General features: G+C 35.1%; 1 protein-coding gene across 4 annotated transcripts in view; it reads left to right on the top strand.

Moving 5' to 3' along the window:
* The window catches only part of DENND4C (DENN domain containing 4C), a 93,003-nt gene that overhangs the window by 72,773 nt on the left and 7,195 nt on the right, over positions 1 to 13,035 (top strand). For all 4 annotated transcript variants that reach the window (XM_081066057.1, XM_081066056.1, XM_081066058.1 and 1 more), the window contains 5 exons: positions 219 to 394; positions 3,438 to 3,620; positions 4,788 to 4,983; positions 6,844 to 7,089; positions 8,163 to 8,280. In XM_081066057.1, the coding sequence (XP_080922183.1) occupies positions 219 to 394; positions 3,438 to 3,620; positions 4,788 to 4,983; positions 6,844 to 7,089; positions 8,163 to 8,280 (919 nt within the window). The remainder of the gene's footprint in view (positions 1 to 218; positions 395 to 3,437; positions 3,621 to 4,787; positions 4,984 to 6,843; positions 7,090 to 8,162; positions 8,281 to 13,035) is intronic.

Raw genomic sequence — 13,035 nt, 5'->3', positions numbered from 1 at the left:
CCTGATACCTGGTGCACAGAATAATAAAATAAGTCATTTTGTTGAATTTGCTTGATGTATTATGTAAGCAAGGCAATAAACTGGTAGCTTTTCCTATAAAGTAAGTGAATTGTTAATTCTAAATGTGATCAGCAAAATGAAATTCTCTGTCTCGAGAGAATGGTCTGCTAAGGTTGTTACTGTGGATGTTTTCAGTGTCTGCACTTTTCTACTCTTAGGTTTTGATGTCAAGTTGTTCACAGTGCAGAGCTTGTGAAGCTTTAGTTTATGATGAAGAAATTATGGCTGGATGGACAGCAGATGATTCAAATTTGAATACAACCTGTCCATTCTGTAAAAGCAACTTCTTGCCTCTTCTCAATATAGAATTTAAAGACTTGAGAGGGTCTGCAAGGTGAGTATTTTAAAAGATCCCTTAAGAGGTAAGTGCCCCCCAGCCAAAGGCATCACTCCTGGGGAAGAAGTGAAATATTCATGGTATGCACAGTATGGTGCCCTTTTCCTTTCAGTCCTTCACTTCCAGTATTTGAGGAGAAAATACTAGTAATGTAGGAGACTACCTTTCCGTTTTATTTCCCATATGATATATAGTAGATTACCTTTCTGTTTTATTTCCCATATGATTATGATTAAAGCTTGGGGCTAAGCTTTATAGATAATTCAGAACTCTAATGTTAGTCATTGTTTTAAACTTTCTGCCTCAGTGACCTTAATTATGTCTTCTAAAAGCAAAAAAAGGAGAGTGGGGCTTGAACTCTTCTTAACTTGTTGCCCCCTTATACTAGTGCTCTGTACAGTGAAATGACTGAATTCTAAGTAATGGGAAGGAGACTAGCTGATCTGTAATCAGTCATTAAGTAATTCCAAGTTTGGTAACTGTACGCTAACCTAGGTAATTATACTTAACCTTCTGTTTTATGAAATATTATTGTCTACCTTTAGCTGCTTTTTAAAAAATATCCCGTTGTATAGGTGTTTCCTCTGTAGTTTTTCTTTTAGCTTCAGATGTGGAGTCTAGTGAAATCATACTCTAGTTCCTGACATAGTGTCATCAGAGGTTTGTGCAAGGGCCCTCCTTTACTACATTCCTTTGCCTGCCCATTTCCACTCTCATTCCTTTATCCAACAAAGACATTGTGCTGTCTGTGGTATATCCTTCAATATATATTCTTATAAAATATGTTGTTTTGTAGGATTCTCTGTGTTTTTTAGTACTCAGTTTAAAATCTATCTGAGTTGCTACATGTAAGTCTAGTTATTTCTTTTATCCTACAGGAAGTTAATACCTCATTTTACTTATCCATTATCCTAGTGTTGGATACTTCAGTTGCTTCCAGTTCTCTGTTATTATAAGCATCACTGCAGGAATATAATACACTGTAAAATATGTCTCTTTCTGGACTTGGGAAGTAGTTTTTCTCAGAATAATAGTCTTAGGAGTGATACCACTGTATCGTTTTCATACATGATTTCAATAAACACTAAGAGATTGCTTCCCAGATAGCTACATTCCCTCTAGTAGTGTCCAAGAATTCTCATTTCTGTACATCCTTGCCAGCATTTCGTATTATCAACTTTTCTGATTTTTGCATTGTAATGACTATAAAGTAGTATCTCATTTTTGTTTGAATTTCTCTGAATACATAGACTTGTTAATTATTCCAGCATTTTCTGTGAATTGCCTATTTATATCCCTTTTCCATTTTTATATTAAGCTTTCTTTTTCTTGTTGATCTCTGCCTTCAATATTTTTAATTCCTTGAAGAGAAATCATTAATTTTGATGTCCTCATCCATTAATTTTAAACCTTGATTTGTGTTTTTGGAGTCTTGTTTTTTTTTTTTTTTAAATTAAGTTTATTGGGGTGACAATTGTTAGTAAATTTACATAGATTTCAGGTGTACAATTCTGTATTACATCGTCTATAAATCCCATTGTGTGTTCACCACCCAGGGAGTCTTGTTTTAAAAGTTGCTTCCCATCTGTAGGACATGAAAATGTTCTCCTGAACATTCTTGTTAGCTTTATATTTTACTTAGGTCTTTATATTTTACTTCTGATAACTTAGGTCTGTAATGTACACCTCAAGTTCCCATGTACACCTCACTCACTCTGTGTTCTCTTATTCTTTATGTCAGTATCATATTTTTATTACTCTGTCTTTGTGTTGTGTCTGTAAATTCCCCCCTCATGGAATTTTTTTTGCTAATAGTTACTTATTTTAAAATGTATAAAATTTATAAAATTGAGTTCCTAAAAGAAAATTCAGCTCAAGTTTCATTGGATTGCATTGGACTTATAGATTTGGGGAAAATGGACGTTTTCAATATTATTCTCTTACCTGTGAGCATGGTATATATCTCCGTTTTTTACAAAAACCTTTTTTATGTCCCTTTAAATTATTTTCCATACGTCTTATACTTTTTTGTTGAGTTAATTGTGTTTCTTAAGCTACTGTGGTATCTTATTTTACATTTTTAAATTGGGTATAAAAGAGCATTGTTGATTTTCCTCCCGAATATGTCATTGTGGAAAATTTCAAACTTATAATCAAGTTTGAAGGTTTCTTTTTTACAGTGACACCCAAATATCCATCCTACATTCTATTATTAACATTTTACTCTACTTGCTTTATTATCTATTTATCCCTCATTCCATCCACCAATTTATCTAATATTTCTATTCATTTAAAATAAGATGTCAACATTAATATACTTCTCCCCCAAAGACTTCAACATGCATATCATTAATTAGAGTTCAGTATTTGTTTAGCTTGTTTTTCTTTTGAGGTTAAAGTTGGTATACAATAAAATATACAAATCTCAAATGTACCATTGAGAGTGAATGCATACATTTGTGCAAATTCAAACCCTTATCAACATATAGAACATTATTATTACCTCAGAAAGTTTTCTTAAGGTCCCTTGCAAGGCCCAACACTCACACCGTCCCATCCAGAAGTAGAAGGAGAGAGATAAGATGAAAGTAAAGTACTTGAATGAATAGACGGGAGAGGAAATGACTAGAGACAAAATGGAGATTTTATAAGGGAGGAAAAGAGATATTAACACATGTTAAAATGCTGCTGTTGCTGCTCTTTTTTAACTGAGAAAATTAATGAAACATTCTGCTTTTCATCATCCTTCATAGCTTTCTTTAATGGTTCTCAAAAGTTGAAGGGATCTTATATTGAACTATAATGACCTCTTTTAGATCTTTTCATTTGAACAGGTTAGGATAAGAGCAAAAGAGAGAATGAAAGCAGGAGTGTGTATGTGTATGTGAGAGAGAGAGAGAGAGAGAGATTGAAATAGGCAGTATTTCTATGGATTAAATAATTCATTAATGACTGATTTAATATAAAGTGTTTCTAAATACGAAGTTTAGAGGACTCTAGGATTTTTAAAGATTTTTGTTTTGGATTGCTCCATATTTAGCTTTTTCCTGAAACCAACTACCTCTGGTGACAGTTTACAAAGTGGCAGCATTCCATTGGCAAATGAACCTTTGGAGCACAAACCTGTATCCAGTTCAGCAGAACCTGACTTGATCAACTTTATGGATTTCCCCAAACATAACCAGACTATAAACGAAGAAACAAGCTCTGCAGTTGAATCAAGGTATCGTAGGGTATAGAGAACTCCTCATAATAAATTGGATATCCTTGTAAAAAATTCTATCTTTAAAGGTAACTTGACTCATGTATGCATAAGTTCTAGCATTTAAAAAATTTAATCTTAACTTCTTACTATATTGTTTAAATACCTAACAAATCTGATGATTATTTTGGAAACTATGTTTAATGTTTTATAGTGTGTTACAAAATTAACTTCTCAACCAGTAAAAACTATTTTCCCCTTTAGTGTAGTCATTGCCAGTTTACAAAGACATATTCTGTTTACTGTGAGGTATATTCTTTACTCTTAAATATTTATTTACTCAAACATTTATTGAAAGCCTATTGAGGGCCAACCTGGTGGAGCTCAGTGCTCCTAATGCCGAGGTCGCTGATTCGATTCCCACATGGGCCAGTGAGCTGCGCCCTCCACAGCTAAGATTGTAAACAATAGCTCTCCCTGGAGCTGGGCTGCCGTGAGCAGCCGGAGGTTGGCGTGGGCTGGCGCGGGCTACCATGTGCTGCCACGAGTGGCTGGTAGCCAGCCTGAGTGGCTGGCAGCTGGTGAGAGCCGCCGTGAGCTGCTGTGAGCGGCCTACCGACAAGTGGTGACCAACTGCCTCAGCTTGGGAGTGGGGAGCGCAAGGCTCATAACACCAGCATGGGCCAGGGAGCTGTGTCCTACACAACTAGACTGAAAAACTACGGCTTCAACCGGAGTGGGGCGGGGGGGAAGAAAGCCTATTGAATACTCAGCATTATGCTAAACACTAAAAATAAAAAAGAATGATTTCGTCTTTATCCTTAGGTGGATCATGGCCTGGTAGAAATGAATCTACATTATTTGTTTACATGCAGTATCGTTACTTTTAGGTGATTTTGTTTAATAAAGATAAAATAATGTTTGAGTCAAGCAACTGAAGACAATACATCTTTTAAAAATAAAACCTGTTGTCTACCATATGTCCTTTTCCACCCTTCAGAGTCATCCACTCTAACCTATTTTTCTGATCAGTTTTACAACACTGCATGAAGAAAATTTTATTCTTATAAGGCAGTGTTGACTCCTCTCAGATATAGTCAAGAGACTCAAAATTCATTGTAGAAAGTAGCTTTACAGATTTATTGTTTTATAGAACAAACGCAACATTTCTTCTTTATTTTTTTAAAGTGATGAAATAAAGAAAGCCAGTGGAGATGTCCAAAGTATGAAAATCTCACCTGTGCCTAATAGTGTAGCAAAGCGGAATGTATCTTTGACTCGAAGTCACAGTGTTGGAGGTCCCTTGCAAAATATTGACTTTTCCCAGCGACCGTGCCCTGGCATTTCAACAGTTAGTCTTCCAAACAGTCTGCAGGAAGTTGTGGTATGTAACAACATTATAATAATATTGTATATTCATGTAAGTATTTATTAGAACAGCACATAATTCTTCTGTAGATTTATTTCAATGACATGAAAAGTGATAAGAATTTTTCATAAACAGAACTTTTTAGAATTTCAAATACGTAAAAGAATAAACAGAAGAGTACATAAATGAGTCCCTTTCACCCATCATTTAGATTCAGTAATTTTCAGTTTATGGCCATTCTTTTTTCATGTATACCCTCATTCACTCACTTCTTTCCAGATTATTTTGAAGGAAATTTCATAGATTTCATTTGTAAATATTTCAGTGTGCATTTCCAAAAGATAAGGACTCTTTTAAAAATACAATGCCATTATCAGACCAAATAAATAATCATGTCCAATTATTTAGTCTTTGTCCAAATTTCTAATTGTCTCAAAAATGTCAAGTATGTATTTTGTAGATTGAGGAATCAGGATCAAATGAGGTCTATGCATTGCAATTGGTTGATCTGTTTTTTAGTGTTTTTTAATGTATAGACTCTCTTTTTTCCCCTTGCAATTTGTTGATTACAACACTATATATTGGCAATTATATCTAGAAGCTTGATCAGATTCAGGTTTTTTTGTTTTGTTCATTTGTCTATTTTTGTAAGACAACTTCATCAGTGGCGTATATTCCTCCAGTAGGAGATGTGAACTATCTGTGATATTAGTAGCTATTAATGTTTCGATGTCTAGATCAGGTTATTCATTTGGAGCTTATAAAGTGATGGTAGTGTAATTCTCTTATCTTCTTTATTATGTGGTATACATATAAAGAGAAACTTCCCTCAGGTCTTATTGGTTTTCCAAAGATGCAATTTATGTTGCAAAGGCAAGATAGTGTTTAATTTCTTTCCCTTTTATTTACCAATTTTCAAAATACAAGTTGGGTTCCTAGCATTCTCCAAGGTGATCCATTAATTTGGGGAAATAGGGTATCATTATAAACGTGTTGATTTTTATGTAAACGTTTATGTTTACATCTATTGCTGTTGTTATCCTTATTGATGCTTCCATTATCCCATCTCTGGTCAGCTAGAACGCTTTACAAGTTGGTGTCTTAGTCTTTTTGACAAACTCTTGTAGCCTTTTTGTAATTTAAAAAAGTTTTCTTGCTTTCTTATATGACAAGATGTTTCATGCTCATGTTACATTATTTCCTTCTCCAGACCTAGGATCAGCCATTTCTCTAAGAAACCCTTTTAGAGAGAAGTGGTATTTGGATGCCTAAGTCTGGGCACTAGGGGTATTCATTAATGAGTTGGTCATAAACATTTTATTCTGATAATATTATGCACAACTTAAAAAGCTTAGGTGGGTTTTTAAAATTTTCATTATTTTGTTTGAAAACTGCTCTTTATTTTTTTGTTGCAATCAAATGTAAACATGAGTTAGATGTAATTTTAAAAGGTGTCGAAAAATTGCCCCATCTGTTTTGAGTTGTAGGAGGAGAGTAAAGTCACATATCTTTTTGGTATAATCATGATAAATATCTGAAATGTAAACATTTCTTATTAGAAAAATTGACAAGGAAAAAATAAATCATACATAGGTCGCTGCTCTTACCAACATGATAAAGAAACTCAGTCATGTTTAAAATAGGTCTGTTATATGGATTATTAATTTTCTCTTATAATTATTTAATTTAAGGGTATTTATGATTGAGTATTATTTTTCTTTTGGGAGTTTTCATTAGGGTGTTATGCATGAAGTAATGGCCCTGAAATAACTGATTTTGAAAGGATAGCTAGAGAAGCATAATATCATTGAGAAGTACTCTTAAACATACAGAGTTAAATGTAATATTCATGTCATTTTGTATTATTTTTTTAAGGATCCTTTAGGGAAAAGACCCAATCCTCCGCCTGTTTCAGTGCCTTATTTGAGTCCTCTAGTGCTTCGCAAAGAACTTGAATCTTTGCTAGAAAATGAAGGTGACCAGGTGATTCACACGTCCTCTTTCATCAATCAACATCCAATCATTTTCTGGAACCTCGTATGGTATTTCAGACGTTTGGATCTTCCCAGTAATTTGCCAGGACTTATCCTCACATCTGAACATTGTAACGGAGGTATACAGGTAGGGTACCCACTTCTATATTTATATTACATTGATGTTGTTAAGGTGAGGCTTAACGTCAAATAATAGAAAGAGTACAATAATAGTGGCTTAAGACATAGGTTATTTCTCTCACTTAAAAGTTTGGGTAGGTGGTCCACGGATGGTCATGTTAGGGACCTGAGATGCTTCTGTCTTTTAGCTAGCTCAGCTGTATATGACCTCCATTTCCAAGTTCTGTGCTTGGTCCAGGATGACTGACTCTTGCTTCTAACTTATCACATCCACATTCCAGCTAGCAGTAGGGAGAAAAATGGATGGAGAAGAGCATGTCTTTATTTATGGACAGTTTATAGTTGCACATAATATTTCCATATGCATCCATTTGGCGAGAACTTAGTTATATTGTCATTTGTAGTTGCAAGAGTGGCTCGAAAAGGTAGCTTTTATTCTGCGCTGTCATATTTCCAGCTGAAATTCTCATAATGACCTTATTTTAAAGGACTCATCCATATTTTTCAGATGATACAGTTATAAGTTAGAGAAGTTAAGTAATTTTTGCAAGATCATATACCTAATAAGTGATAGACAAGATCCCAGTCTGGCTGTGTCTGATGCTAAAGTTCTTCTTTGCTTGCATTGGAGCCCCTGATCCCACTGGAGATGGTGAGCTCCTAGAATTCCTTTATTTTATGATATTTATTATTGAGAGACACTCCACACCCCAAACATACAACACAATCTTTAAGTATTACAAACTCTAGTTTTACTTGTTTAAGTAGTAGTCAGTACAACAAGATAGTGGAAATTATTTCACTTTCTCTTAAAATTTGTTTTGATGGTAGTTAATCTTTCATGCAGCCACTGTGCTAGTTACCAAGCTGTCATTCCAATTCTTAAAATTTAGAATGAAAAACCTGCACTTCAGAAAATAATAACATTTATCATCAGATCTAAATAAAAACTCAAATTTTTGCTCAGAATTTTAGGTCTAAAGTTTTGAAAAAAAATCTGTTTTATATAATGAAGCTTTGCTAGGTCTGCTGGGAATTATTGTTGCTGAGATACTAATACTTTTTATTGATCTCTCTTAGCTTCCTCTATCATCTCTGTCCCAGGATAGCAAACTTGTGTATATTCAGCTGCTATGGGATAATATCAACTTTCATCAGGAACCAGGAGAACCTCTGTATGTCTCATGGAGGAATTTTAGTAAGTAAAATAGAATTAAAGACATAAAAGACTTAAACTGAAAACAACCCAAATATTTATCCACAGGTAAATGAATAAGCAAATTGTGGTACAAGCTGTCCATACAGAATACTATTTAGCAATAAGGAAGAATGGACTACTGGGGGCTGAGGAATAGAATCAAGGAGAAGAGAGAAACAAAATCTTTCGCATTATTTAAATTTTTTAAATGGATTTTTAGTGTCTTTTCAAGATTTGTTTCCATTTTTGTTGAAATTGATTTGCTATTATATTGACCCATTTAACTATGTCAGGTCTCCATGTGAAGACCTGACATAATAGTGAAGAATATTGAAGACTATTTTTTGTGTGATTTTTCTTTCAAATACCAATTTTGTTAGGTAGTTGGAGAGTCAATTCTATACAGTGAAAGAATAATTTGGATGTGTTGGTATAGGATCACAATTTCAATGATATGGATACTAGTCTTAAAGATTCTGGCTTCATTTTTGTCTTTTATATTTAGAAAATATTTTTACAAGGGGTTTAAAGGGTTATCATCCAGTTCAGAAGCCCTTGAGTCAATAAGAAACCACAAACAACTGAGTAGATAATTAAGCAAATGATATCAATAGGCAGTTCTTGGAGGAAACACTGAATGGCTTACACAAACGGTATGAGTTACTAGAGCTAGCATAACAATACCGCAGACTGTGTGGCTTTAAAAAACAGAAGTTTAGTTCTCACAGTCTGGAGACTGGAAGTCTAAGATCAAGGTATTGGCAGGTGTGGTTTTTCCTGAGGCATCTCTCCTTAGCTTGTAGATGGCCTTTCCCCTGTGTGTGCCTGCATCTCCCGTGTCCTTTTCTTATAAGGATACCGGTCTTCTTGGATTAGGGCCCCACCCTGTGACTTCATTTAACCTTAATTACCTCTCTACAGACCCCATCCAAATATAGTCACATTGAGGGTTAGAGCTTCAGCATATGAATTTGGGGGGGGGGACATAATTCAATCCATTACACAAACATGAAAAAAAGGCTCAATCTCATTATTATTTAATAAAATATAACTTAAAAGAAAATATAAACTTAGGTACATCAGGATGGCAAAAAATTTTAATGATTAATAATATCCAGTTGTTGAGGATATGGAGGAAAAGAATACTTCGATGTACTGTTAGAAATGTGAAATGATATACTTCTGGAGAACAGTGTAACAAACATCCCAATTCAATCTGTAGATGCCCTTTAACTTAGAAATTACAGTAAGACAACTCTCTTCTATGGAAATACAGTATACAAAGCTGGCTGTACAGAGATTGTTTATAATGATGAAAACTTTAAGTAAATAGCTAATAGGAGAATTGTGATAAATCTACATTGAAATGTTGGCAACCTATTATTATATTGAGTGGAAAAATGCAGGTTCCAGAACAATATATGATCTTTTCCCCCTTTTTAGTAGAAAAACAAAACCAAAAATACATATGTGTTTTTAACATATACATAGAAAAAGGTCTGAAACCATATATTCCAAGCTGTTAACTGTGGCTATTCAGAAAAGAAAGGGAAAAATTCACTCTATATATTCTTTTTATTGTTTTGTACTTTTCAACAATCTATCACTATTTTGCAATTTTTTTCAACTTAAAACTGGAAGAAAATAATCCAGTCTTTTCCCTTGAAATATGCCAGTCACAAAAATTATGGTAAAATATATTAAGTTGTTCTTGTGTTTTTGTTGTTGTTCCAGTTTTTTTGATATTTGAATGGTTTTTAGGCAGGAGCAGAGTAACTGAAATTTATGCTAAAAAAGAATTGAATTAGAGATGCCATTTCTTTAGTTCTTTTCCTGCATCTCTTGTGTTTCATGAAAGGGCCATGTATGCAAAGCTGCCCCCAAATGCTGAAGGAGCTGAGAGGACAAAAAAACAATGCAGACAGGTCCAGCTTCTTCGTTTAATAGGGAATTTGCTTACAGATAGCAGTCCCGGGTGGCAGCAGGACAGAATAGGGATCCCTCCACTGTTCGCCCCCAGACCACCAATTTTATATCCTCCTAAGACATGGACCTGTCGTGATTCCCCAAAAATAAGACCAGGTCTTATATTAATTTTTGCTCCAAAAGATGCATTAGGGCTTATGTTCAGGGACTGTCCTCCTGAAGAATCATGTTAGGATTTGTTTTCCGATTAGGTCTTATTTTCGGGGAAACAACAGTATATACTCTGAAAGGAAGGTAAGGGTGATCAAAGGGAGCAAAGGGCCCAGATACCAGGGCTCTGGTGCCATGGGAGTTAAAAGATAGATAACGCTGAGGGCGCCTTGCTCCGGAATAGGGCTAAATGGTAGAGGAAGGATTAATGATAGTTTGTGATTAACCCAAAGCCCCTGTACACGTGGCAGAGTCCATCTGGGGGGAACAAAGATAGGGGACAGGGGTTCCGGCAGATTAGTTTTAGAATGGAGTCAGCTTTTTCAGATGAAATCAGCTCTGTCCACACATCTTGAAATAGATGTGTTTCAAAATGTTGACAATTTTTGTTGGGATAAACTTTAGAGCTCTCAAGAAGAATTGGCATATAAATAAGATTAAAAGACTTATAAGAATTAAATGAATGATGACTTCTAGAATGGCAGTGTGAGGAACTCCGCAATCCACTTCCCAGCAAAACAACCATATTGGTGAAAATTATTGAAGGGAAAAAATAAAAGTCTAAGGCTATATAGCCTTACGAAGAAACATTTATTCAAGAAACTATACTAGATTTCGGTAAAAGCAGTGAGTTTCTGTGGCACTTAAGCTACAACTTGCTGCTCCCCCAGCTCCCAGTCAAGGGCTTCCGTGTCTCCCTGGGAAAGACAGGCTTCCAGCCATTCTCATCCTCTCAGCTCTGTTATCACAGAGGCAGAATTCCAGGGTAGCAGTGGCTCATTTCCTCCACCCAGTCCCCGTTTATTGGGCAGCCATTCTACCCCAGTTTCGGCAAGCTAGGAATGCTGGGGGTCCCAGTTCTCACTGTGTCCCAAGCGAGGCAAGCTGTAAAGACAGGCTGCTGCTCCCACCCAACACCCTGTTCACAAAGCAGGAGTGTCACTCCAAGGAAGCTTCAGAGCAGTGGCTCGGAGATTTTGCCCAGGAGGAAAGGCAGGTCACAAGAACCGAGAGCTCTGAAATTCTTTCAGAAGGAAATGACTTTATTTGGAACAGAGAGTGGAGAAGTTTAAGCCTGAGAACACTCTTGGAAACAGTGGTGCTTTTGGTGAGAAGGCCTCAATACAAAAACCGAAGACATGCGTAAGAAAAGAAAACTAAAAATCTTTATCATTTATGAATATGGATATAAAAATCCTTAACAAAATAGTAGCAAACCAAATCCAACAATATAGAAAAAGGAAGGTGCAACCATGACCAAGTGCAGCTTATCCCAGGCATGCCATGTTGGTTTAACATTTGAAAATCAATTAGTGTAATACACCATATCAATATAACAAAGGGCAGAATCCACATGATCTTCTCAATGGGCATGACTAAAGCATTTGATGAACTTCATCACCTTTTGTTAAAACACTCAAGCTAGAAATAGGAACTTCCTCAACTTGATTCTGAATATCTATAAAAACCCACATTTGACATCATACTTAATGGTGAAAGACTGAATACTTGCCCCCCCAAGTACAGGAACAAGACAAGTATATCTCTCTTCATTATTTCTGTTTACATTGTACTGGAAGTTCCTGCTAGAGCAATTAGGCAAGAAAATAAAAGGCATCCAAATTGGAAAGGAAGAAGTCAAACTATGTACAGTTATGTGATCTTAACATAGAAAATCCTAAGGAATACCCACAAACACAAAAGATGGAACTAATAAGTTCAGTAAAGTTGCAGGATATAAGATCAATATGCAGAAATGAACTGTATTTCTGTATACATTAAGTAAATAATCCAAAAATGAAATTAGGAAAATAATTCCATTTATAATCGCATTAAAAAGAATAAAATTCATAGAAATCAATTTGATAAAAGAAGTACAAAATTTATACTCTGAAAACTAAAATCATTGTTGAAAGAAATTAAACAAGACCTAAAGAAACCCCATGTTTATGGATTGGAAGAGTTAATATTGTTAAGACTGCAATACTCCCAAAATGATAGACAGATTCAGCAAAATTCCTATCAAAATTCCAGCTGGCTTTTTTTTTTTTTTTTTAACAGAAATTGAAAAGCCTTCCTAAAAATCATATGGATATTAAGGGTCCCAGAATAGCCAAAACAATCTTGAAAAAGAAGAACAAAATTGTAGGACTTATACTGCTTAATTTGAAAACTCAGCACAAAGCTACACTAATTAAGAAAGTGGGATACTGCATAGGGATGGACATAGAGGTCAGCAGGATAGAGTTGGGTTTCCAGAAATATACCTTATATGTATAGTTGTTCAGCGGGTAAACCATAATCAATCCTAGATCATTCAGTGGGTAAACCTAGATCATTCAGTGGGTAAACCATAATCTTTTCGACAAATGGTGCTGGGGACAACTGGAGCAACATGCGAGAAAAGTAAAGAAAAAAAATGGCATTGCTTTCTCAAATTAGGCATAAAAACGAACTCAAAAGGGATCATAGACCCAAATGTAAGAAGTAAAACTGTAGCACTCTTCGAAGAAAACAGGAGTAAATCTTCATGACCTTGTGTAGGACAAGATCTCAGACACACCACCACCAAAGCACAAGAACAACAACAAAAAAATAGATAAATTGGACATCAAAATA

Source organism: Rhinolophus hipposideros (assembly GCF_964194185.1).
Source record: "Rhinolophus hipposideros genome assembly, chromosome: 11".
Lineage (NCBI taxonomy): Eukaryota > Metazoa > Chordata > Mammalia > Chiroptera > Rhinolophidae > Rhinolophus > Rhinolophus hipposideros.
This window is presented reverse-complemented; position numbering and strand designations above follow the sequence as displayed.